Source organism: Aphelocoma coerulescens, chromosome 9 (genome assembly GCF_041296385.1).
Source record: "Aphelocoma coerulescens isolate FSJ_1873_10779 chromosome 9, UR_Acoe_1.0, whole genome shotgun sequence".
In the NCBI taxonomy this organism is placed as follows: Eukaryota; Metazoa; Chordata; class Aves; order Passeriformes; family Corvidae; genus Aphelocoma; species Aphelocoma coerulescens.
In genome coordinates this window covers 3,146,959-3,173,545 of record NC_091023.1, presented here as the reverse complement: position 1 = coordinate 3,173,545, position 26,587 = coordinate 3,146,959, and the positions used below count along the sequence as shown (strand labels likewise).

The following is a 26,587-nucleotide window of genomic DNA, read 5'->3' as shown; positions in this document are numbered from 1 at the left end:
AGAAATGTCCTAGTGACCTACCAGGTAATTTGCAGTGACCTGCAAATGGAGCTCAGCGGTTATGTTCAAACCTTACTTCACTCTTCAAGGTTTGTGAGAGCTCAGAGCATGATTTTACCTAAAGCTGTTAAAGTTGTTTCCTTTGAAGGGAAAATACACACTTCAGTATTTGTATTTTGACTGATGTAGTGGGCAGTGTCTGTCACTAAGAGCTGGAAATGCTGGTTTTGGTCCTAGCTCTCTACCTGACTTGCCAGCTTTTTAAGTGGGTCATTCTTAATGTTTTCTCAGCTTCTTTCTATTTTCTCAGCTGGAAATGGGGATTAACCAGGCTTTGAAAATGTCTCACCTGGCAGGCCGGGATGTAAGTGTTAAGAGGATGACTTAAAACTGAGTTTCAGTTTTTCTGTTGAGATAAGTTTTGACTAGATACACTGTGAATTCATAGCAGGAATTCCTCATGCTCTCTGAAGGTTACAGTACATTGAAATGCTCCAAAAAATTGGTGAGGCAGCTCTTTCCCTTCAGGCAAAACAAGTGGATTTTGAAATTCTCAGATGGATGTATCTAATTTCTGTTTGTGAATTTGAAAATGCTTTTAAAAAAATCTTCGCTTCAGCTGCTAATGATATATTGGTGCTTAAAATTGTTTGAATGAATGCACCTTACTAGGGAAAGACAGTACTTTTAACACTCATGGAAATACTGGGGGCTTTGTATAATTGATAGGTCATTGTTTCCCAAAAGATCTGAGCCCAGCAGTGGTGTTGGTGTAGCCCAAAGGTGAGTGATATTTGAGTCGTAGGTCAGGGCTGTTTGCTCAGCTAATTATCAGAAGTTGTTTTATATCTTTAGAGGAGTTATTTCGATAAGACAGGTTTAATTATTTTTAATTCTGTAGTTGGATTTAACTCAGAAGCAGCTGCAGGAAGGAGCCAACATACTGGGGCAGTGGTGAGTGTAATTTTAGTGGTGTTTAGTGTTCAGAGAGGGATTTAACATCGTGTGAATCACAGTGAGGGCAGGTGTAGTAAGGAATGGAAATACATTGAAAAATTTTTCCAGTTCAACTTCTACTTCCCCCCCCCCCCCTAAAGTTTTCTGCTTCCTGTTTAGGTGCTGGATGTTTAACTCAGCGTGTACCCACTGTCAGCTTTCCCACAGCTTCTTTAACGAGTAAAATTAGAGTTATCTGATAGCGTGGGGTTTATTTTAGAAATGGGATGTTTTCTATTCTACGTTGCATTAGTTTTTCACTTACAGTCATTTTAGAACTGCTTTAGCTAGCAGAGGTATCTCCTGGGCAAGAGCAAGAAAAAGCTGCTTCTGGAAGATGCTTTTTAAAATCGCCTTTGAATATTTAACCCATTTCCTTTTGAAAAGGTCTCCAGTAAAGTGAGAACCTGGAAGAATGACAGTATCTTTCCCCTAAGCCTGTCTACAGCAAAAGGCTGTTTAAAGGGATCTGGGGATTTGGGCTCCAGGCAGGACCTGGCTGGGCAGATTCCTGTGGAAATAGCTCATTGGCAGGGGCTTCAGCTTGTGAATTATCTGCTTCAGGGTGAAAAATAACCGGTTGTTTAGTAAGTTATGGTAATGTTTGAAAGTGAGCAACTTCTAAAATTCAAAACCATTACTTAAAAGGTAAACTTGGTATTTTATCCTTGTGTTAAATAAGCTGAGTGCTTGAGATTTTACTGGGACGTTAAATCCACCTGCTGGCAATAATTTCGACAAAACTGTGACCATAAAGTTGTTCCTTGGGGCCACCTGGGCAAGTGGCACCAGGCACAGTTTGCGTTTTGCCTTCCCCCAGCCTCAACCCAGTTGTTGCAGTCATCCCAATGTCCCTCTGTGGGTGTGGGGATCCAAGTCAGGGAATTGACTGCTGGAAAAGGAATCCCTGATGTTAAACTTGGCTTGCAAATGTTCCTGAGAGATCCGACACTAATGGTTTGTAACACTGGGAGTGTGTCTGGCTTTCTCCTCCTCCTGCCTTTTTCACGTGTTTGCTGAGCTTTTGGGAGTGCTGCTTCAGATCAAACACAAACACGAACAAGATCTCATGAAATACTGCCATCGTTTTCTGTGGTGTAGCAAATAGGTTTCTAATGTTGTTAAATGATTTTTTGCTTTGAAACAGCCTTTTATTTTTCAATGTGTGAAATGCTAGCTGTCACTATTACAGAAATAAATCATGTGAAATCTTTGATTTGTCAGAGCTGGGGCATTATCACCAAGTGTGAAACATTTTCTGCTTCTACCCCTGAGTGGAAAAAGCAAAGAGAAGAGTGAAGTCTGGGATTTTCAAAGCTATTTAGCAACAAGAACAGTTAATCTAATCTGATGCCAATGTGCTAAGGCTCTTTGATACCAATGTCCAAGCTTAGGAAGTAATTCTTTGTGGTAAACAGAGCCTTGACTCCTGCAGCCAGGAAATTCAGGCAAGTACCTCCTCCTGATTTTTGGGATGAGGCTATTTCACAGTAACCAAAGTATGTGTTGGCTGAGAACTCATTGCTTTTGTGATCGCTGCTTTTTCTTTTCAGCCCTTTTGGGATTTTATATATTTATGTATTTTTTTAGAGGGACTTGGTGTTGAGATTTTTAGATGTAGATTATTTTCCCAGGTAGCTGCTGGAAACGAAAAATAAAAATTCAGGATAGTTTAGTAGAGCTGGTTTGGGTGGTTTCTTTGCAAGCAGGGCTGTGTGTTTTAATGTGTGGCTGTGATGTCTTTTGTTTTCTTATTCATTAATAATTATTGCATTGTAAAATATTTTACTTCTGAGAGCCGTAAGTCTCATTGTACTTGGCTTGTTGTGTGTGCTGGAAAGTTTTTGCAGCACAAGGAAATGTACTCCTTCTTGGTAAACCTGGATGGAGTTCTGCTGTGGAAGAAGTTAAGAGAGAGTCCTGGTAAACCTATACATCCACATCAATCTGACTAGAACTTGGAGTATCTCCTATAATAAAGTTTTACTGTCTTAAAAAAAAATAGAAAGAAGGGTTAGGGAATAAACTGAAGGAATGAAGGGTAAGTGAAAATACTGGGATGAAATGGTTTTTAATTTGGTTTAATTCGTGGCAGTGATGACTTTGTTACTCTGGCAAAACAGAATTTTTACTAACACCATCAGGATTTAAATTACTTTTTTTTCATTCCCTCCTTGCTGCCTAAGAGTTACTTGTCAGACACATGAGTGGCACTGAGTTTTATCTTGTAACACTTTGGGCAGGGCTCCTTGGAGATCTTTCTTGCTCTGGGATTGAAGATCTTTGGCAGTAAGTCTTTGGCAGCACCTTTTTGCCTGGTTGTACTTGGCTAAGGGTCTGATGGTGGATGCACTTTACTTCCTCAGCACTTCCAAAGCCCATGGACCAAAGCAAGATGCCAGCTTTCTGAATTTAAACACGTCTGAGCTGGAGAAATCTTTGTTTCAGTGGTCTTGGTCAAGATAGGAAATAGATGTGACTTTCATTCCCTACTGCTCTGCTTTGCAAGAGTGGCTGTGTTTCCTGCGCTGCTGAAGCAGCTTTTGCTGCCCAACCTGGAAATGTTTTGTCAAATAATTTGTCAATAATCCTCAGTACTTGGATTATTGGACCTTTATTGTCCCTTTCTCTTGGTCATGTTTTTAATTTCCTAAATGAGATGTGGGTGGCCATCAGTGCTTTCCTCTGGTTGCTCGCTCGCTGCCTCTGCGCTCACACAAACCTGGTTGTAGAATCCCAGGATGGTTTGGGTTGGAAGAGACCTTAAAGCCCATCCAGTGCCACCCCCTGCCATGGGCAGGGACACCTTCCACTAGCCCAGGTTGCTCCCAGCCCTGTCCAACCTGGCCTTGGGCACTGCCAGGGATCCAGGGGCAGCCACAGCTGGTCAACAGTGGATGATGGGCCATTTCCCAGTGAGCAGAGTGGGATAGACTGGTGGCAAGGGGCTGCTCAGACTGATACCTGTGGGCTCTATCTTTGCTGCCAAATTTAATAGAGATGTTTATCTCTGTTTTACTCTATTGAAATGGCTTACTGAAATTTGCTTCCTGTTTTCTTAACAATTGAAAGGACCTGAGAAAATTTTCCTTTAGATGACAAACTCCTGGAAGGCTGACCACTTCTAAAGGTATGGCCTTCCTCTATGGTCACAGTAAAATTAATAGAGGAGAATAATTGTTTGGGTTTTTTTTTAATTATAAAAATAAAATATTTGGATTTTCATAAACACAAAAAGTGTAAGTCCTCCATGTTCATTTGTTGCAGCAGAAATGTCTTATGCCCTTGTTTCTGTGTTCACCCTCACTGGTAGCAGCTACTGGTATTGTGAATTAAAAAGAGGAAGGTTTAGAAGGCATCAAATTGTTGTGCTGGGTGATGTGAGTTGCCCGATGTGGTGACTGCAGTGTCATTGTGATGGATACTGGCTTAGTGGGAGGATGCTGTTAAATGGGTTTTTGGAGCTGGGATGTGGCCCAGGATTTGCTTGGGCTGCTGTTTGTGTTCTTCTGGCTGAAGGAATAGAATATGAGTGCCTCCCCTCACCCTCCTGTGATGAGGGCTCAGGGAGGCTGGAGGTGAAGGCAATGCTGAGATTTGTCTTCAGTTCTTGTGCTGATGGCACAGCACGAGCCACGTCTGATGTTTTTCTGTAATTATCACCATGCATCCCTTGCAGTGGAATTAGACCCCTCAGATAAGTGCTGTCTTTCTTATTTCTGTTAAAACAAATAGCTTTCATTTGGAATTGGGGTGGTGTGTGTGCATGAGGATGTCATGGACAGACCCCTCCGTGTGTCGTGGTTGAGTTTGTGTTTTGTGCATGTCAGACCTTGGTCTTGGAGGTCTGTTTTATGTGAGTTCAGTCTCACCCTCACAAACATCTTCATTGGCTTTATAATTGCACAGCTGTTACTGGGGCAAGGTAGAACCAGGTCTGACAACTGCATCCTTTTGGTGTGTAAATGCCTGAGCCTCCTGAAAATGCATTTTCTGGAGCTTTACTCTTGCTCTGTCATATTTCACTGAAATCTTCTAATTCTGCCTATAGGAATGCCATTCATGGTTTAATGAACAGGCACAGTCACCTGTGCTTATGTGTTAAACTCAGAATTTGTACAATATAAGTAGGTTTTTTCAAGCCCTTTGCAGCTTTCTAAGTGCAATACTATGTTTTGTCAACTCTTTCAATATTATTTTAACTTGACAGCTTCCTTTGGAAGCTCTTCAGATTCCCAGGGTGCTGGTTATCCTGCCTGGTTGTAGTTTTCACAGGCCTTTTGTCTATTCAGTTGGTAACTGTGTTCTTCATTTTGTATTTTTATTTTTTTAAGAAGTATTTCATTCTTGAGCTGTAAAATCAATTTTTGTGGCTGTGGTGCTGCAGCATCCTATATAAACAGCCATGGATAATAACTCCCTCAGAGTGTACTAATATTGGTGGGATGTATTAAATCACTCTGAAAATTCAGTTTGTTTAACCACTCAGAATTGGCATTTAAACCATTGTACATTTATTTAAATATCTATGTTTAGGGTATTTTTATAATTTGATTTGCCAGTTGTAAGCAGTGTATGGAGTGGTCATATTAACAAAAATGTTGGGGCTTTTCATATTTTTTCCCTACTTCCTGGCTCCTGTACTTGTCCTGTAGGCTTGGCAAAAATTAATCTCCACATCATCACAAGAATTATTTATATATTTTGAATTATGATATAGTTTCATGCTTTTTTAGCTGTTTAGTATATTTTGATTTGCAGCCTGTGCACCAGTTCTAGTTGGTTTGGATTAGTTTTCTTCGGCATTTTAGATGAAAATCTACTTGTGGGTGAGAAGAGTGAGAAAGGTAGTTTTAGTAGGAATGACTTAAAAAAGAAAAATTAGGAAGCTCGTTTAAAAACTCAATCTGGCAGCTAGCATTTTAAGTGGAAATTGTTATTTCCAGTGTCCAAATGAGCGCTCTCACTCCCTGAAAGGCATACAAGAACATTAGCCCAAATTTCAGGGAGTTTGCTGCATTAAGCTGTAAGTGAATGTGCTGCTTGTATGTGTACAAATAATTTTAAAGTAGAAAATCTGTAACAGCACAGAAGGAAAACTCGGGCAGTGTCACAACAGGAGTACTGGAGTGTGAACTGCGGCGAGTGGTTGCCAGAGCACCTCTGCCTTGCTCATCTTTCCCCTTTTTGAAGGAAAACATTATTACAGTGTTTGGTTTTTCTGTTGAGGAATCCAGGTCTAATGTTCAGAGCTGTATCTGAGTATTCAGGATAATTTGAGTTTGTGGCAGCTGTGCTTTGTACTTTGTACTGTTTATTTTGTCTTGAAATAATGGGGAAGGGGTTGCCTGGGGTGCTGCAGAATTGGTTGTATACTTCATCTAGATACTTCACCTTTCCTAATAGACCTAAATATGCCAGGAAAAAATAAAATGAGGGCTTGTGTCCTTGTATAAAATCTTTAAAACTTCAAACCTCACCAGTGAAGTTCTCTCTGAATGTGACAGTCCTGAAACACTCGTGCAGGTGCTGTGGCAGAAGTGTGAGCGAGGTTCTGCAGCTGAGCTCTGTGAGTATTTTACTAAGATCTGATTTCATCCTGAGCAGCTGTTGGCAGGGAAATATTGGGGTGACCCTTCCTGAGCTTGTTGCTTTCTCTTTTAATTAAAAGATTCCACTGGGAATAATGCATCCCACTCTGGAGTCTTCAGCAGAAGAAATGTGGACCTGTTAAAGTAAGTCCAGAGGAGGCTGTGGAGATGCTCTGAGAGCTGGAGCTTCTCTACTCTGGACACAAGCTGGGAGAGCTGGGGGTCTCCAGCCTGGAGAAGAGAAGGCTCCACGGAAGACCTTCCAGTGTCTAAAAGGGAATTATAAAAAAGAAGGAGAGACTTTTTACACAGGCAGATTGCAGTAATACAACAGGGAATGGTTTTACAATAAAAGGGGAGAGATTTAGATGGGATATTGGGAAGAAATTCTTGCCTGGGAGGGTGGGGAGGCCCTGGCACGGGTTGCTCAGAGAAGCTGTGGCTGCCCCATCCCTGGATGGGGCAGGAGCAACTGGGTTGGATGGGGCTTGGAGCAACCTGGGCTAGTGGAAGGTGTTCCTGCCCATGGCAGGGGGTGGAATGAGATGAGCTTTAAGGTCCCTTCCACAAACAGCTTTCCCAGCTATCAGCAGTGAACTTCGTGGTGCAGAAGTGGGATGCTGCAGGGAACCCTACTCCTGCAGAAGTTTCCATGTTTGGAGAAGTCAGTGTAGTCTGTTGTGGCACAAATGGAATATAACTCTCCCAGTAGAAATTGTCTAATTTCTGTGTAGTGCTGCTGGAATACGCTTGGGAAATGAGCTGTGTCCACTGAAGCCATCTCTGGGGGGGATTTGTTTTTGCTGTGCTCACGTGCTTTTGGTATTCACAGCTCCTGCATTTGATTTCTTGGAGCCTTTGCTCTCTCTGGCCGAATTTGTGTCTGGTGTGGGTATGAGAAAGGAAGCATCTTGAGCTTGGGTTATGCAGGGGTTTCAACAAACTGGTGAACCTTTCCCAGGGGCTGTGACTGTCTGGTTGGCAGCTGTACTGGTGTCCCCTGGGATTTCCCCCTGTGGCATTTTGTGGCAGGTTGGCACTCCTGTAAGAAGAATCAAGGGTTTGGCCCCAGGGCTGCTCAGCCAAGCTGAAGTTTCCACCATCCACTGTGGTAACAGTGGTTGGAGCAAGCCTTGGGCAGCCACTAGAGAGAAACAAAGAGCTCTATTCTGAGTGCCCATGAAAAAGAGAGCTCTTCTGGAGGGAGACATTTCATCTTTCCCCTTTGTCTTTTCCCTTATTATTCCTTTTTCCCTTAGCTGACATCTGGCAGCTCTACCAGAATGATGAGGGAGTGCCAAGATCCCTTAACCTTAATTCTTTCTGGTTTTGCCACCTTCACATACACTTTGTATTACCTCTTCTCTTTCCAGTTACCTCTAATCTGGATGGGGAAGCCATGGCCTTGTCTGACCATTGCCCAGTAATATTTCTGGAGTTAAAAAAAAAAGGTTAAAAAAGCGCTTTCATTCTGTGTTGAGGTTACTGGTGACCCTTCTGCACTTTGCCAGCAGCCTGAGGCTTTTAGAGCTCTCTTGGCATGGTGAATCTCCAGGTTAAAGAGCTGGGAATGCTGTTATTAACACAGAAATGCACCAAGCTCTACAGGTGCCTCGTGCAGGGCAGCCTTTAGTCAAATAACTTTTGCTCTGGAATTCGTGGTCCCTCCCTGCCTGTAAATGTCAGCTTTAATTAAGAGAGAATCTCAACAATGAGATGTAGACTTTTTTCTTTCTTTTTTTTTTTTTTTTAAATTTTCTTGTAAACTTTCCCTACTTGCCCTTTTCCCTATTCCCCTTTGATGTTTAGAAAACCTCAGCTATAAAAATAAAGGCAGAAAAGTGTCTGCTAGGTGGTGAAATATGAGTAAGCACAAACACCTCGACTCAAGGATTTGCATGCGCTGTGCCCGCCGCCAGCTGCCTTGTCTGCCTTTAGTTGACTCAGGATTTTCAGGAGGCAGAACAAGGATAATTTCCTTGTTCAGTGCTGAACAGGCTGGTTCAAACACCCTGGAGCACGTATTATCATTATGCATCTTTGCACAGTGGTTCCTTGAAGGAAAACTCTGGCTGCGGGCTGGATAAAGCGGAGCGTGGCCTAAATTTGGTGGGTAGGCAGCAACTCCCCAGCCCCGTGGCAGAGGGTGGGAATGGATCCTTTGGGTCCCTTTGGATTTCATTCCTCCTCCACCACGCTCCTTAGACCTCTGTGTTCCTGCAAGGGCTGCCTCAGAGAAAGGTGGGAATGGGCATCTGTGTCCATTAGCTCATCCCTCTGCCTTGTTTCCGTGTGCTGCTGTCATCAGCTGCCTTCCAAAGTGAGTTTTTCCTGCCAAACTTAAGGGAAATGGGAAATCAAGGCAGTTGGGAAGTCACTTCTGAGGTCCATCCGGTACTGTCATCTGTGGTGTTTGAGGTGTTTCAGAGGGGATAAAGCAGAGAAGAGGTTCCTGGTTTGCTGGTGGCAAAATGCCACCACAGTTCAGCAGAACCACATTATTTCATGAAGCAGAAGTGACGACTCGGGTGGGCGTTGAGTGCTCTGTAGGGTTCAAGGGACAAAGCGCAGATGAATCGCAACTTACAGGTGGCCCCAGTATTCAGTGAGCTAAATATTGTTAATTTGCTTAAATTTTCTATTACTAATGGGCTTTTACCAGGACTCTTGCACATCTTGGCAGTAGTCTGGGCCTACTCAGATTTTCCCCCTTAATTTTTTTCAGTCACGATCTTCCTCAAAAGACTGAGATCCCTTTTGATTTCAAAAATGACATTTTTGCAGCCCAGTTGCTCATTTTCAGTGCAAGACTTTGCACATCTGCTCAGTGCCTTACACAGCCGATAATTGCTCCAGGTTGTAATGGACTTTGGCAACGGGTTTGAAGAATATTTTCCTTTAGGGACCCTTAGGAACCCTTTCAAATACCCCTCAATAGGATATTTGTCTTGTGTAACTCAGTTCATGGTAAGCACATCTATTACAGTTTGGGCTATTCCTTCTTCTGTGCTAAAGATAATTTCCTCTCTGCTTTTTTTATTCCTTCCATTCAACTGTGATTTTTATCTTCTTTTTTCCCCCAAATCTCTTTATCACTTGGCAATTAAACAACAGTTATTTGTGCTGTGTTTCCCTTCTATTTGTGTGACTCAGCAAAAATCTTAAGGAAATTAAGGGATTGGAAAAAGACAAATTGGAAAGAATTTAGCTGGGTATGTTCTATGTGTCATCCCGTCCGATTTTGCCAAATCAGGCTGAGGTTCTCCTTCCTCCTTGTTAAGAGTGGGAATGTTATGTTTTCCCTCTGTCACCTGTAGCAGTAAAGGGAAGATGATAAGGAGGGACCTGACCTGCTTGTAAACTTCATGGTGGTTGCTTTGGTTGCTGTGTCCCTTTGTAAATCTTAATGACAAATTGGTTGGGCTCAGATCTCTTTTAGTTCTGGATTTCTTTTTCAGCTGTTCTCTCAACTGCATCATTTGAAGGGTGAGTCTCTTGCCTGTTTGTGATTGTAAATTAGGGAATCTCAGCTTGTTTGGAATATTCTAGGTTAGCGTAGGTTCCTCTGCGGTCCCCATTAAGAAAAGCTAAATAAAAATCACTTGATTTTCACCGGTGTGTGGTTTGGCATTGACCAAATCCTCTTTTCTGAGACCCCCTAAAGCTGGATGGAGAGGTTCCAGCACGTCCTGTGGAGATTGGTACCTGCCTTTCCAGAGGTGGGATGGCTCCGAGGGCATTGGAGCATCCGCAGGTGTTTCCAATAACCGTAGGTGGAACAGATTATCCCGCTGGCTCTTCCTGGCCACTATCACAGTTACTCTTGTCCGTGCTTTTGCACGAGTCCTCTCTTGGCAAGCAGAAGATCTGGGACTGCATTTGCCAAGTCTGCAAGAAAGCAATTCATTGTCTGCCACTGCTGGGTTTTTTTGCACAGTTTTCTCAGTTGAAATGATGAGATAAGTATTTTCGGTCTCGGAAGGTAGTCTCATTCTGTTCCAAAAACCTCCTTTTTGGATCTGATTAAATAAATCTCGTGGATCCAAATGCTTCAAGTTGGAAAGCTAGGCATCCCAAAAGACTTGTTTTGTTTTTCCTGGAGAAGACAGTCTGAGATGTGCTGGTTTTGTGAATTTTTCTGCAGCAGTGAAATAATTTGAAGCTGTTGAGCTGCTGAACTAAGAGGCTGTTAGTGATGGGGCAGGAAGCTGTGGCTAGGTAGCACCATCTGAATAAAAACTTGTCAGAAAGCTGCTTTCTGCTAATCCCTGGGAGGAAGTGAGCTATAATCAGCACTAAGTGAGCTAATCACAGGAAATCTATTGCTCAACAGGAGCCTTTGAAAAAAAAAGGAGGGGGCAGGGAGAAAAGAAGAATACCCATGGAGACTTTTCATTCTGCTTTTGGCCTCCAAAATCTGTTCAATCTAAGAAAATGGAATATCTGATGAAGTGAACAGCCCTCCAATCTCCACTTAAAAACTGCACCTCTTTCCCAGAACTATGAAACCTCAAGTCTCATCTCTTCCAGTATGGTGATTTTTCAGGTATTAAGAGGCGGCGGTGTGGGGAGGCTGTGTATAAGCAAACTACCAAACCCACTGCAGGCCTGGGGGCAATGGGAATGAGTCTCCGGGCATTTTCAGCAAGGATTTTTATAATATGAAGCAAGAGTGGGACATGACTATCTTAAATCTGCCTTGTCGCATCAGTCTTTTCTTGCAGCATCACAGAGTAGCTTTTGTATTGTTCTTACTGGCTCTGTGCTCTTTTTCACGTGACATCTTCTGCCTTGGAGGTTTGTTTCCCGGACATCTCCTTTGCTCTTTTCCTCTGCTCTGGCCCTGGCTGTTCCGGATGCAGTGACAAGCGTTGCCAGTGGCCCCATAAGGCTCCCCGGGAAGTGGTGAAGCTGCTGCCTGGAGATGCTGCGGTGGTAACTCACTCTTCTCAGCCCTGGTGTCCTCTGCAGGGACTGCACCCACCAGCAGCCCTTCCTGCGGTTTTGGCCTGTTTTCTTTTCTTCAGTTCCTTCTGTCAGACCACAGACAGTTTTGCTGTGTTGCCTTCAAGCTGTGTCCATGGCCCAAATGTTTCGTAGTTCAGGTATTGTCCCAAAAGTACCCTGCAGCTGTAGTGGCACATCAGAAGCAAAGTGGTTGTGTTCCTTAATGCCTTGCTGCTAGCCTCAAATTTGTTACTCCTCTTTTTTGGTCAGCCCTGCCAAATGGACTTAAATGTGACGTTTGTGCTGCTCCTTCTGTGTTGTGCTGCTGATAGTAAATGAGCTGAGTAATTTTTACCTGCAGTGAAGAGCTGAGTTCAGTTGGCAGCTCGCTGAGGCTCCTGTCACAGATTTATTTGATGTACTTCACTGATTCAGTTCTGGCTCCTCAGAGATCAGTGGCAGTGTGTAAAGCACAGCACTGTGTGCCAGGAGCAGGAATTTAGGGACACGTTATCAAGCTGCTCTGAGCTGGATGTGTTTTGTTTTGGTTTCTTTTTCCAAGCAGTAGTCCAATGTAGCTTTGAATCATATCCCAGGCAATGAAGTACAGGTGCAGCCTAGACTGCTCAAATACATTAATTTGAACATCTTAAGAAGACAAATTCAGGTCACTGTGATGTGAGAACTTTCTACACCAGCTGTTTGGTTTGACACACGGTACCATCGTCCTACCCCTGCTCAGGGCTTTATGAGGCTCATGTGTGTGCAGTGTAATCGGGATTTAAAACTGAATCTGCTCAAATACAAGTGCTCCAGAGAAAATGTGAGCATGCACGATAGAAGATAGCAGAATGATTGACTTCTATTTTATTTTATTTTATTTCCTTTCATCCTTTTATTCCTTTTTTTCCCTTTTATTTCCTTTCCTTGTCTGGAAACAAGTTTGAGAGGAGAAATGTTTGTCCTTTTCTAGAAGTCAGAGGAGCTGAAGAGCAATGCAGAGCTTCAGCTGGGCTGGGAGTGCGTGTCAGGCTCCATCCCTGTCACGAGGGAGCCGGGGCCAGCACAAGAGCCGTGCTTAGGAAGTCCTTCAGGAAGCAGCCCAGCTTTATCCTCACACAAGGGGAACTGGGGGGGACAAACAACAAAAAAGGGCAAGTCAAAGCCAAAGCACTCAGACTAACATGCTGCAGCAGTGTGTGTTTGTCAGCTTTCTGAAAGCACTGCCCAGGCCTTGCTTCAGCTTTTACTCATTGTTGGGGTTACGTTTCTCTGGGTGTTTTCCCACCAGTGGCAGTGACAGGAATGGCTGTGCCTCTCTTGTGACCTGGCTATGACCGTGGGTTCTCGGGCCCTTTCCATCCCCAAAAGAGGAGCTAGTGAGCAGCAGGATGTAGATTGTAAAAATGAAACTCGGCACATGTGAACGTGGTGGGCAGGCCTGTTCAGGGGCTGGGAGGACAGGAGGTGGGTTAAGCTACCCCAGGAGATCCCTGTGCATGGCTTGCCTCAGCCTCTCTGGGCAAAGGTGGAAAGGTTAATGGTGCTGAGTTAATGATCTGAGAGATCATTTCCAAGCTAAATGATTTGATGGGAGAGAGGAGTTGCAGTTGTGAGGAACCTGGTTCCAGGTCTCCCAGCACTGGTGGTGGGGGATTTAGGACACCCAGGCCCTGCTGGACACTCGCTTCTGCCTCTGCAGAAGAGCACGTTTGTTCTTTGGCTGTTTAGGATGGACAGAGCACTTGATTTTCACTGCCCCAGTGCTGGGCAAGAAACCTTTGTCAAAAGGAAGGGACAGCAGCTGGGAGGAGTGTCATGTACTGGGGATGAGGACTGAGAATCAGAGCTCTGGGGTCACAGCACTGGCACCTGTGAATGTGTTTTGTGGGTTAAACAACAGAACTGTGGGGAGAAAAGCTTTCAGCTCTTCTTGTGTCTGTTTTGTTGGGAGTGTGATGGGCTGCAGTTGTGTCCTGTGGTGGGACTGAACCTGTCTGAAGGCTGTAGTTAAGTGTTATTTTCAGCTTCTCAGCTCATCTCTGTGGTTCAGTCCACTGCTTTCTAATTCTTGTATTAAGTGTAGTGTGAGTAGTGATTGTGGGGGAGCTGCTGATGTGCTTGAATACGTTATTATTACTGGTATTTCCTTCACTGGCAAAGATGAAAGTGAATCCCTCTTCCGTGTATTACCTTTAGCATACTTTTGTGAGGCTGCTCAAACTCAGGCGAACTATTTTGGTAAATGTCTTTCAGCCAAGCTAAAAAACCCTACCATTACTTGTGTTGTCTGATTGTGTCAGAGAAATACGAACCTGACATCCCCTTTGCTGGGTTACAGACTCCCGGCAGGCACTGAAAAAAAATTCCCCATGTCTTTGCAATTCCCTGCACAAGGAATGAATCAGCAGGGCAGGCACGTGGGTAATGGTGCAGGAGTGATTCCATCTGGCTGCTGTGATCTGAACATGCTCCTTCTCCTCTTTGGGGGCTGAGAGAGCAGAAGCAGAACTTTTTATTTTCCTTTTTTAAAATCCCTGCTCCAGTCATTGCCCATAATGCCAAACCTCCGTAGCCATTTCCAAATACTTCCTGACACTGTGGAAACTTTCCTTGCACGATGAAGGCAGGATAAGGATAAAGGAGAGGGGAACTGCTCTGTTCTTTGGCTGAGTGCAGAAGAGAGAGAGCTATTTGGATTTGAACCTGTACAAAATGATAGATTTTTCACTTCTGATGACGACTGAAGGATCAGAACTGTGCTTCGTGACATGCTTGGTGTGAGTGGAGCTGTTGTCATTTATTTAAATGATGAATTCAAAGCTGCTGTGCTTTGAAATGGGCTTTTGTGCAAACTAGGTTTGAATTCAGCACTTTATTTTAACAATGATCTTTGAAACAGCCACTCAGAAATTCTGCCATGTGTTGTTAAATAAATCACAGTTTAAATTTTTCCTTAAAGCCAAGGTTTTCCTAGACCACAAATGCAATGAGCTGGAAGGATTTTGGTGCTGGAGCCAGTCCCCGAGGTGGGAAGCTGATGCCTGAGCTCTTTCTGTCTCTCCAGTTTGCTCCACCAGCCCCACAGGTTGTTTTCCTGCTGTGGAGCTCCTGGGCTGTACTTTGAGCGAGGTCAAGGATCTCTGTGAATGCTTTGAACAGTCAGCAGCTGCAGCTCTGAGGGTTCTGCTCAGATGCTGCTACACCAGCATCTCTTGTCCACCAGTTCCTTGAAGTGCCTGGTTTTCTTTTGAAATAGATTTGGATTTCCATATCCTTCCTTCCAACTGTTACTTCACAGTCTCTTCTCTGGAGCACATGAGATACTAAGGAATAATTTGTTTTGGATCAAGACTGAGTATGTAATGAGCTGCTTGAGTCACTGAAAATGAAGGATTTTTACTAGAGTGAGAATTTTATTTTAAAATTACATCAGCAGAAGTGCAGTTGCTTGGGTTTTTTTAGTGTGGGGGGGTTGGTTTTTTTTAATTTGTAGCCTGAATACCACATGACAGTGTTGTTAATTTAGTGACTGGCCTCTCTAAGGGAGTGTGTGGGGAATTACTGTGGGTTTGGAGGGCCAAGTCTGTTCTTGTCCAGTTTCAGGTGCAGGTGAGTTGTTTATCCTTACATCCTGCTCTTGCTCTTATCAGACAGCTCAGAAAAACTGCACAGATGGAGGAAGTAATAGGGTTTGCTTTAGAAAAGTACAAAAGGCTACTCATGATGTTGCTTTCTTTGCACAGTGTATCATTTTGGCTTTCAAGTTAACGTGATGCACTTATTTACCTGCTATGGTTTATTTAGCTGTCTGGTTGCATTTGTTGCAAAGAAGGAATGTGTTTGTTTAACCTGTCTGTCCCTGTTTGGATACCTAAGGATCCTATATCCACCCCTTTTCTGAGGTTTGATGAACAGAAGGGACACAGATTATGGTCCCCTGTACTACCATCACTCCAAACCCAACTTCAATATTTATCTGTATATATGAATATACCTGTATAGGAATATATACATGTATATGAGTATATCAGTTTGATTTGGTGAATCTATTGTATCTATATGTTTATAAGGCAAATACCTTATTTGATTTATACATCTCAAATGGGTGGCATGTACTTCCTGCGGTGTCTGGTATGGGAAGCATTTGGAGTTAAAATCCCTGTGGGTTGGCTGCTCAGGTCTGCTGTTGGGTTGCAGGATACTTAACTTTTGTCCCCCATATTACAGTGCAGGTATTGGAAGACAAGGCAGTCTTGCAGATGCCTTGCAACATCTGAAAGAGCAATCAGTAAGTGGATTTGGAAGAGTGTTGGGAATCACTCTCTTGATTCACAGCTGCATCCCTGCAGCCTCATTCAGGTGTCAGGTCTGTTTATAATTCCATCATCAGAGAAGGGCTCCAAGGCAGGGCCATATAGGTGGGTGCTGCACAGCTTGGAGTGCTCTTCCTCCTGGCCTCCAGGTCATGGAGCAACCAGCACATGTCCAGTTTCTACTGCACTGCCAGAACGTTGTGCTGCTTGTGCCATTGATGGTGTTTTACACAAATTACGTTCTTTCATGGGCATTTATGGGGATAATTAATGTTAATCGCCCTTGAGCTCCACAACATAAACCAGAGTGCTGCTCCAGTCCAGGCTGCTGGCCTGACTCGTGTCCCTCTGGTGGGGTTTGGCAGCATTCACCCACCCTGTGGAATGCCAGGGAACGACAGCCCACGTTGTTTTAGTTCTGCTGCTGGGCAGGATGCAGGTGTTGTGTTGCTGGGAGCACAATAATTGAGAGGGGATTGCACTCCTTGTCGTGGCTCTTGTGAATGACACTGATAAGGTGAGACATGCCTTGAGATGTGATGGGAAGCTGGTGGGTGCCAGGAAGCCATTCATTTCCCAAACTGTTGTGAGAGGAGGAGGAGGTCAACACAGATGTGTTGGCTTCTGTTCCAAGGAGGTGGCTTGTCATTTGAGTGAACAGAGGACTCGAGGGTACATTTGTTACTGTTACCTGTCATTGAGAGGTAGTTTCTGTACATCTTTCTTTGTACTCTTTACTTGTAGCAGGGAGGCTGCCTGTTTCCTGGGGATCAGAGAAAAATCTCCAAAATACTACGAGGAGGGAGGAAATGCTAGCAGAGATCTTTTTGAATGGGGAATGTGTCACGTAGATGTTTTATTGTGCTGTGGTTGTAGCTGTAGCAGCTGTTTGTCCTTGTTTTCGCTCATGTTTTCGTTGAGGATTCAGAGAGGATTGTGGTGATGCTATATGTTATTTTCTGCAAGTGGAGAAAGTTTGGCACTAAGTGGGGAAGCAACGCAAGCCTCATTCAGAAGTGGAGAGCATCCTGTGGATCTCAGTGCTGTGCTCTCGAATGCAGGCTGTGTGATTTGGGTAGAGATGCTCTGAGTGCGACTTAATGTGGATGGTGTGCTGAGTTATGGCTTACAAACATAAGCTGTTCCTTTGTCCCCAAGATCTTGTCTGATAAATGACAAGAAGGAAAGCATCTAAGGCTTTTAAAGCTGTTTGGTACTAGAGCATGAAGCTTTTTGGACTAGAACTACCCCTAAAGGATGTTGTACTAAGGCCCTTTGTGTGAACAGAGAACCAGATCTGGGAATTGTTCATTTGGTCTGGATTACTTTTATCACTGGAAATGTTTATTGCTCCATCCCACAAATGCTGCTGCTGGCACAAATGAATGGGTGGCCCAGAAGTGGGAACGAGGAAGGGATTTGCTTCCTTTGGTGGAGGCGTCAGTGTCTGCGTTCCTCAGAGTTGAATTCACGCCTCCTTCCCCTCTGCCAGCAGAAGGAATGGTATGTTCATGTATTCCATGCTCTTTTCCTGTGCTCTAATCCCATTTCTCTTCCAGGGCTTCCCCCTAGCTATTGAGAACCATGTCTGACAACGGAGAACTGGAAGACAAGCCCCCCGCCCCTCCCGTCCGGATGAGCAGTGCTATCTTCAGTGCAGGGGGCAAAGATCAGTTGGTGACCAACCACAGCTATAAACCCCTGCCCTCTGTCCCAGAAGAGAGGAAACCCAGGTATAAAATCATCTCCATATTCTATAGCAATGAAAAAGGTAAGATGCTTCCTTTTTTCCACTTGCATTCCTTTTACTCTCCTTTTGGTAGTGCTTTAGATGTCAGAGTCCAGCCTGTCCAAGTGTAGGGGATTGGAAAACCACCCCCTGTTTGCTGCCCAGTTTGAAGTAATGCATTTCCAAACAACCCTAATCAATGTTTGGCATTCCTGGGGATTGTGTTACTTAAATGCAGATTTCCAGTTTAAACTGGGCACCCAGCTGGTTTGGAGGTTACTTCATGTTGATGATCATTTATGTGGCACCTTGAGGAGAAAAAAAAGTCAGTAGAGAAATAGTGGTGAAGGTGCAGTTGCATGAGGGAAAACTCAGAGAAGTTACATCTTTTTGTCTGTGATACTGCACTGTTAGGATTGATTACTAGTGGAGATAAACCTGGGTTGCTGTAAAAAAGATTATTTCTGAGAAAAAAAATGCTATAATGAATACTAGACTGTATTTGTGTGTTGTTTGTCCTCTTTTCTGTATGGGGAATGCATGTACAGCAGTGGAGCCCTTCATCCTGGCTCTCCAGAATGTGTGTCCACGTACAACAAAATAATGCACAGATAGAAATACCTTCTAACATCTGTGGTGGTAAAACTGCACAGGGACTTAAGCCTGACCTGAATCTGCTAAGCATTTTATTAATCTACTAGTTAACATGGCTTTTAATATGCACCTTGGAGAAGACCCTGCTGCTCTTGATGCCTTCCTAGTTGTGCTCTTGGCTCCCTGTGCCTTGCTGCTGGTGTGCTGGGCAGGACTGGTTCAGTCATGCCGACACAAGTTTGGTTGTTAGAAGAAATTTTGCTCCTCTGGTTGATTATTCTGTTGGCTGAGTGTTTTCCCCAGGGCTGGTTTTTGCTCTCACTCAGCTGTGTGAGCAGCTCTGCAGCCATGCCTCTCCCTGGAGATCAAATCCAGAGAGACAGGCTTCCTTCTGTTCCTGAGATCTGGCTTTCTGCTCTCAACAGTAGGTGTGTTTCTCTTTTTGGAGGATGGAAGAATTTGGCCAGTATAGCTTTTGGAGGCAGAATAGTTATTTCACAAGGTCATTTATTGTGAAATAGCCTGTCTGTGGCTAGGCTATGGCAGTAGCTGTGGTGGTCTTTCTACTGACATGGCTGAGCCCTAAAGACCAGAGTCTGTAAGGAGAACATAAGAAGCTACTACAGGTTGGTGGCAGTACTCCAAGAGAGACTCCAGCCCTCCGAGGGTGCTGAATTTGGGTGCTGAGGGTGGCAGATGTGGGTGCTGTCAGCTCAGTGTAGTGCTGTGTGTCTGGAGGAAGTTCTGCCTTAGCCCTTCAATGCTGCAGAAATGGTGTTCTACCATTTTGTTGTTGATCCCACAAGGAAATACCCAGAATTTGTCTTGGTGAGTTCTGCAAGGAAATCTTATGGAAGGATCAAATCTGTCCCTCTTCAGGCAAGGAGAACAGTTTAGGAGCTGGGATGGCACTTGTCTTTATGCTGTTTCACTGGTGGTTCATCAGAGCATTTGAGCCCCTTTACAGACAGGGATATAATGAAGTAGAACATAAACCCCACGTGAAGGAAGGTTTTCCTTGCTCTGAATTAGTAACAAATGGATTATGAATGCACGTGGGTGCAAGTACAGCTGGTGAGCTTTGTGACATTCCATGACACCTTTTTTTCTCCGTGGACATTTTCTCTTTTCATTTTGATGGTGGGTTTGTTTGTTGCTGGAATGGGGAGGTGGTTGAAGAATTATCTAAAGTTGCATTGGCTCATTTGAAGTTTCTTTGGAGTCCTTTGATGCTTATTCAGACCACTCTAGATATTGACATGTACCTAATTTAGGGAAATTAATCTGCCTATTTGTTCAGCATCTACCTTCTGGTACTTAGCGTTGCGAATTAAAAATAGAAGAAAGAATTTCTGCTGAGAAAAGTAGATTTTAGAGGAAATGGGTGTCAGTTTGTGTTTTCTAGATGTTAAAAAGTAATTCGAGTAATGTCCTCCTGAAAAAAAGCAGGCTTTCCTGCATGGCAAGGTATTAGGAAAAATGGAAATTGAATTACCTAACTTAAGGAAACTATCTGAAAATTGTATTTTTTTAATTTGGAAGGAACTTTTCTATTGGATGAGCTGCAGCAAGGCTAATGTAAATATCCAAAGAAGGGATTTTGGCCCTCAAGTCTGCAAAACTGGCTGTCAAATGTAAGCAGAACAGAAGTGGGCACAGTGTCTTTCTGGCACTCACACAATAGTCAGATGTTAGTTGTTTTGTTCATTAGCATGGCTGGGACGCACCCTCCCCAGAAATGCCCATTTAAATCCTTTTATTCTTTAAGTTAATCTGCTGGGAAGCTTTACAGAAATACTAACTTTCTGCTCAGATTTAGAAAATACATCGGGACTAGATGCAAAATAATCTGTCAGCCTGGGGTAGAAGTTTTGTCATGGGAAAAATGTCTCCAGGCAGCACGTAAGTTAACAAATCAGTACAAAAATGTTCAGTTTTCCTTTTCAGAAAATGAAAAAATCCTTGCCATTATCCAGAAATGTTGTTTGGCTTTGTCTGCATGTCTCTGTCCATATGATTTTGCAAGGTCCCTCCTGGCCAGATTCATCTGCTCCTGGATCCTCCCTTGGGAGGTTCTTGTGCTTTGGGGGACTTGCAGATGAAGAGGTTTAGCAATCACACAGTTTCTGTCCCAAGTCTGAGCTAGTTCTGTGCTGAAATAATCATAAGGGTTGGAAGGGATTATTTAACCACCAGTCATGGAGGGTTTTTTCCCCCTGGTTCCATTGTTTAGGATAAATGAAGTGATAGTCATCTTCTTACTAGAGTACTTTATTGCCATGAATTTTCTTGGCTTGACTTCTGAAGTCTAAGGAACCTCTGCGTGGTTTTGGAAAGCTTTAAAATAGTCCCCTAAAACGAGAAATGTTTGTCTTTGAGCAGAAAGGATTGAAGGAGGTGCTGAGGGCATCACCCAGATCCTGCGTGTCACGTGCTCAGGGCACATTTTGGTGTGGTTTCAGCTGGGGCTCAGCAACTCCAGGTGCACATCTGGAGTCAGCTGCCTGCTACCTCCAGCTGTTGGGAAACAGCTGTGTTTCTTGCCTTGTGTATGGAATTTGGCTGGGGGGAAGTGAGGGCAGCCTGAGGATGGATTTGCCCTGGGAAGTACCGAGGCTGGCACCTTGCTGAGTGCCTGGGGCTTCATTTGGGGAAGAGTCCGGTTGTATTTGAGGCACCTTCTTAATCAGACAGAGCATTTCTCCAGCTCACCAAATCCTTCCAAAGGACCTGTGTGTCTTCCCCTCTTGGGAACGGGGGGACTATGCTGCTGTCTCTTCAGGGCCTAGGGGCAAATTCTGGGTCCCATGACCAATAATGAAATGGTAAAACACCCATTTCTGGGATTGAAGGGCTAAGGCAGAACTTCCTCCAGACACACAGCACTACACTGAGCTGACAGCACCCAGACCTGCCACCTTCAGCACCCAAATTCAGCACCCCCAGAGGGCTGGAGTCTCTCTTGGGGTGCTGCCACTAACCTGAAGTAGCTTCTCATGTTCTCCTTACAGACTTTGCTCTTTGGGGCTCACCCACGTCAGTAGAAAGACCACCATGTGCAGTTTGAAAGGGGCATTGCCTTTCACTGAAGGGATTCCCATCTCAATCCGGAGCCCGAGCCAGGGGCTGGAGTCAGCGTGGCCTCACCGTGGCCTTGTTCTCGGAGCTCGAGGATGTCCTGCCAGCTCATGACTCACCGGGCTTGCCTCTGGCTGGGGCTGTTTGTTTGAAGTGCTGCACTGCTGTTCCTGTGGGCAGAGCAATGGGTTTTAGTCTCCTTGCCTTGCCTACTCATGGGATCTGTGTATTTTTGGAAGGAGTGGGTTTATTTACCCAGCACGTGCTGGAGGGCTTGAGCACCGGCTCCTGTTCGCTGCATGTCAAGTGCTCCCAAACAGGAGCCTTCCTGAGGAATACAACTTTATATATATATATATATAACTGTACATATATATGTTTCCCCTTGCTTCCACATAAAAAACTGCAAGAAATAGGGCAGAATTGGTGCTTTCCTTGGTTTTCACAGCAGCGAGTTTCTCCTGTGCTGTGACTGAGCGCTGTTAATGAAACGTCTGACAGCCCTTTGGCTTTTTGGCTCTGCCCTGTGCAGCCATATTAAAGATATCCTGTTTATAACAGCCGTGTCTTTCCACGGCATTGTTCAGCTGCAGGCAGCCCACATGGCTTTTCATTTGGGAGTATTGTCCTCGATCCCCGTCCTTCCCTTCCCGCCAGCCTGAGGGGATTTCAGACGGATTCCTGGCTCTGAGCAGCACCATCTTTGCTTGCCTCGTAGTAACCAAGAGGGTGGTGCTGCTTTACCTGCTTTTTCCATACTGAAACAAGAGGACTTTTAAGGTGAATTTAAAAGCCAAGCAGAAAAATAAAAGAAAAACTAAAAAAAAACCAAAACCCCGAGCCGCCCCCTGAAAACTCCCAAAACAAACAAACAAAAATCCGAAGCCCCAGGTGTTAGAAAATATCAATTCAATTGAATCTACGTTGGATTGTGCATGTGATCCTTTTAATTATCTGTTCCTGCTTCTGGTACTTATTATGCTTTCCCCTCCCTTTTAATTTAAATTAGGTAATTGCTCTGAGGCTATAAACTCTTATCTTCATCACAGGAAGTCCTAGTTTGCATTAATTACCTTGAATTGAAGCAGTGAGTCAACTGAGTTTTAAGTGTCTTTAGGGTGAACTTGAGGTTGGAATGAAGTTGTCTTTTCTGCTGTTCTTAATCTATATTAAAATGTCCTTTTTTGCATTATAAACATTTAATATATTTAGATTTCATGTGCTCAGCAGAGCACTCTGGTGCTCTTAATCTCTTATTTTCTTGCTGCCATAATATAAATTATTTGAATGGAACAAGGTGTTGGTTCTTGGAATCACAGAATCCCATCACGGCTGGGGTTGGAAGGGACCTTAAAGCCCACCCCTGCCATGGGCAGGGACACCTTCCACCATCCCATGTTGCTCCAAGTCCTGTTCAACCTGGCCTGGAACACTTCCAGGGATGGGGCAGCCACAGCTTCTCTGGGCAACCTGTGCCAGGGCCTCCCCACCATCACAGCCAAGAATTTCTTTCTGACATTGAGATCTTTGACTGTCTTTTTCAGGAAGCAAGAAGAAGGAAAAGGAAAGGCCAGAAATCTCCCCACCATCAGATTTTGAGCATACCATCCATGTTGGCTTTGATGCTGTTACTGGAGAGTTCACTGTGAGTATTCCTGCCTTGGAGCACCTCAGGAAACACCACGGGTCAGGGCTGCAGCAAAGCCAAGGCAGAGCTTTAGAATAAAGGGCGAGTTAGTCTTTGTTTCTACCAAAGAACTGTTTTTCCTGTGTGTTTGTACAGCACACTGTGACCTGTTAGTGCTTCTGCAGTGCCACTGTCACATCTGATGCTTTGTGTCACCTGGGAGAGGCCTCCCTAACAAACCCTCTTCAGTTTGCTGTCTTTAGTGGGTAACACTGGAGCTGTTGAGTGTTTCTGTATTCCCACCTCTCACATCTGGCCCAGCACACCTGGAAGAGTTGTGTCAGCACTGTGATCTGTGTTTTCACCTTTGGCTCCCCATCCTACTTGCTTGTGTGCTTAAGGCTGTGCATGTTATGCTTTTATAGAGGGAAGAAATTTGGTTTGCTTTTTAAAAACCTTTAGAGTCTAAAAAGGATGCTTAAAATCCCCTGTTTTTTCAGGGAATGCCAGAACAATGGGCTCGGTTGCTTCAGACCTCAAATATCACCAAGCTAGAACAGAAGAAAAACCCCCAGGCGGTACTAGATGTGCTGAAATTCTACGACTCCAAAGACACAGCAAAACAGAAATATCTGAGTTTTTCTGCTCCAGGTGAGAGCCAAGTGTGCAAGACACTGGAGTTGGGTATTTGGAGCACAGTCTTCCTCTCTGTCAGAATGATAAATAAGATTCAAGTGCTAAAATCAAGGTGCATTTCAATGAGGCACAAATATACAAAGATGGATTGAAAACTGCCTGGAAACTGGCGTTGTCCAGTTAATTTCCTGTTTTAAGTGGAGAGGGGAAGAAAGGGAGCTGGATCATTCAGAATAGCAGCCAAAATGAACTTGAATGGGCTGTGTTTATCAAGCTGGGGCTCTGGGACTGGGATGAACTGGTTTCATGCTGGAGACCTTGCTCCTCACAGCTGTCTCTGAACTTGATGTCACCAGCTGGTGACATCAGCCATGCAGAATAATTTGTGACTCCTAGATGGGGGCCTGTGTTGGGGGGCTGAGAGAAGGACTGTCCCACAAACAGGTGCAGTTTTACCTACTTTTCTTCCAAATTCTTTCTGCAAGTAGCTGAGTAGTAAGGCTTTGTAATGTTTTTACCCTGTACTCTACAAAGTTCTCTTTTTATTATTTTTTTTTTCTGATTATTTTATGTATTCTGCTATTTGTCCTGTTTAGAAAAAGACGGTTTCCCTTCAGGAACGCCAACGGTGAGTGTGTTTGCTATTATTTGGATATTCTGTGATGCATACGAGTTCAGGTCTTCTCTACTTGTTATATCCCAAATCTTGAAGTATTAAACTGTATAAAGATAAAAAGTATAAAAATTAGGAATTTTTTTTGTGGAATAAAAACATAAATTCGGGTGGTCAATGGCGTATTTCACTGGAGCAACAGTGTTTGAGTCTCATAGTAAAATGTAATAACTTACGGTTAGGCTGAGGGGTTTAAGTTATTCTGACATCAGTAAGAATTCTTTTATCTTAATGTGAAGAAAAAACCTTAAGTCTTTAATAGTGGGGGAGACAATTTGTTTATCTGTCTTTTTTAAACTTTGGTAAAAATGCAGACCAATGCCAAAGGTTCAGAACCATCAACAGCTGTGGTAGATGATGATGAGGATGATGAAGAGGCTCCTCCTCCTGTGATTGCTCCACGGCCAGATCACACAAAATCGGTGAGCAGCTGTAAAAACTGACAGACCTGCACTTCTCAGCATTGCAGAACTTCTGCTTTTTAGGGAGGTGTTTAATTTGGGCAACAAGCTGCTGTAAGGTTCTAGGGGAAACTTCTGTTGTTTGAATTTGCTAAGAAAATACCTCATTTCTGAATATCAGTTGGATTAGAAATCCTGTAGTTTATAGAATCATAGGATCATTTAGGTTGGAAAAGACCTCTCAGATCATTGAAATTTGTTGATTTCTTTGTCAGCTTGTGTTGAAGACATCCAGTTATGCTTATCCTTCAACCCAACATGTGAGGAGGAGGCTTTTTATTCCTAAATAAAACCTGTAAGCAGCTTGTGTAACTTTGCACAGCACAGTGATCCAGGTGTAATGTATTTGCTTTGTGGTATTTGATTGGATTGCAGTGTGGTAGCCTCTCCAGGTACACCACCTAAACCCCAACCAATGCAAATTTTAGATATGAAAGCTTATTTCACTCACACAGTCATCAGCACTACAGGAACAGTGAAATGCTTGAGAAGTTGTTCATGAAGTTTTAGGGTAGCCCTCATCTACACACCTTGGATCCATGGTGCCCCAGGGATCCCACTTACTCCAGCTCCTTCTTTTGGCTGTGGGAGCTGTACATTTTGCCTCTCTGTTGCCCACTTCTCCCAGGTGTGCAAATGTGAATGATGTTTATTTATCTAGGGACATTGCTTTAATAATTTCCCACTCTTGGGGGATTTAGACATCTAAAAGGTGAGAGGTCCACAGCTGGATATTTCTAGAGTAGCTGTGTATGTCTGTGAACAGCTCAGGAGGAAATTAAATAAAGCTCCAAGAAATTAAATCCCTTAAAAAAACCCTTAAATTGGGGACAACTGGGAAATAATTTAGAATCACATCCTTCTTTTCATGGCAATCACAAATCTTTTGCCTTTAGATCTTAGTATAAGTTGATCTCACTATTAAATAGTGGTTTCTGCTCTGTTAACTAGTATGGCTTATAAAGAATAAGCAGATAAAAAACTGAGAAACCCACTGTGCAATCTGTTCAGGAGGTGCCTGGGTCTCTTTCAGAGGTCAGTAATGTTGCCAGCATCTTGATTTATGCAACTTTAATGTGTCTCAGGTCTAATTTCTGCCTCATACTCGTTGTAAAACGATGCTTGGGGATCTTTGCAGAACTGTGGTGGGTTTCATCTGAAGGTCAGTGATGGCAGAGCAGGTGCTCAGGTCTCTGGTGTCCCTTACAGATTTACACCCGCTCTGTCATTGATCCCATCCCTGCCCCAGCCGGCGACACCTGTGCCGACAGCGCCTCGAAAGCGGGGGATAAGCAGAAAAAGAAAACCAAGATGTCAGATGAAGACATCATGGAAAAACTACGTAGGTGCCTTCATCTCAGATAAACAAAGGCTTTAGGGCTGGGGGAGGACTGTATTCCAGTTTTGCCCCTCACCCTTGCTTTGTGTGCAGTGCTTGGGTAGCTTTGTGTCCAGCAGCAGCTGAGAGCTCTGCATTGGCTCGGGTGGTTGGGAATGCTTGGAGCCCTGTGGGGTGGAAAACTGTGATAGAAAAGGTTTGGGTTTGTGTCATATGTGCACATCACAGTATCACAACTGAACTTTAATCAAACCATAGCAACACAAACCAGTTTCTGCTGTTGCTTGTTCCACAGCCATCTCGATGATGACTTGTCACCCTGTTGATGCTCCCATGCAGCTTTGGCTGTTGGTGCACCAGCTTTGCTACTTGAGCTGACCCACTCTCAGGTGTATCTTGGCCAGGCCAGCCCTGCTATGGGGGGACAGTGGGATTGGATTGACTTTTTGATTGGTTTTTTTTTGTATTTTTAGGCACTATTGTAAGCATAGGAGATCCCAAGAAAAAATACACCAGATATGAAAAAATTGGGCAGGGGTAAGTATTGACTCCAACTTTTATTCCCAGTGTTAGCAGCAGGGTGCTGTTCTCTGCCTCACA

General features: G+C 43.9%; 1 protein-coding gene across 1 annotated transcript in view; it reads left to right on the top strand.

The window, feature by feature from the left end:
* The window catches only part of PAK2 (p21 (RAC1) activated kinase 2), a 46,433-nt gene that overhangs the window by 3,286 nt on the left and 16,560 nt on the right, over window positions 1-26,587 (top strand). The window contains exons 2-8 of the mRNA XM_069024976.1: window positions 17,410-17,621; window positions 22,796-22,896; window positions 23,379-23,529; window positions 24,111-24,142; window positions 24,502-24,609; window positions 25,858-25,990; window positions 26,461-26,524. Coding sequence (XP_068881077.1) covers window positions 17,435-17,621; window positions 22,796-22,896; window positions 23,379-23,529; window positions 24,111-24,142; window positions 24,502-24,609; window positions 25,858-25,990; window positions 26,461-26,524 — 776 coding nt within the window. The 5' untranslated portion in view covers window positions 17,410-17,434. The remainder of the gene's footprint in view (window positions 1-17,409; window positions 17,622-22,795; window positions 22,897-23,378; window positions 23,530-24,110; window positions 24,143-24,501; window positions 24,610-25,857; window positions 25,991-26,460; window positions 26,525-26,587) is intronic.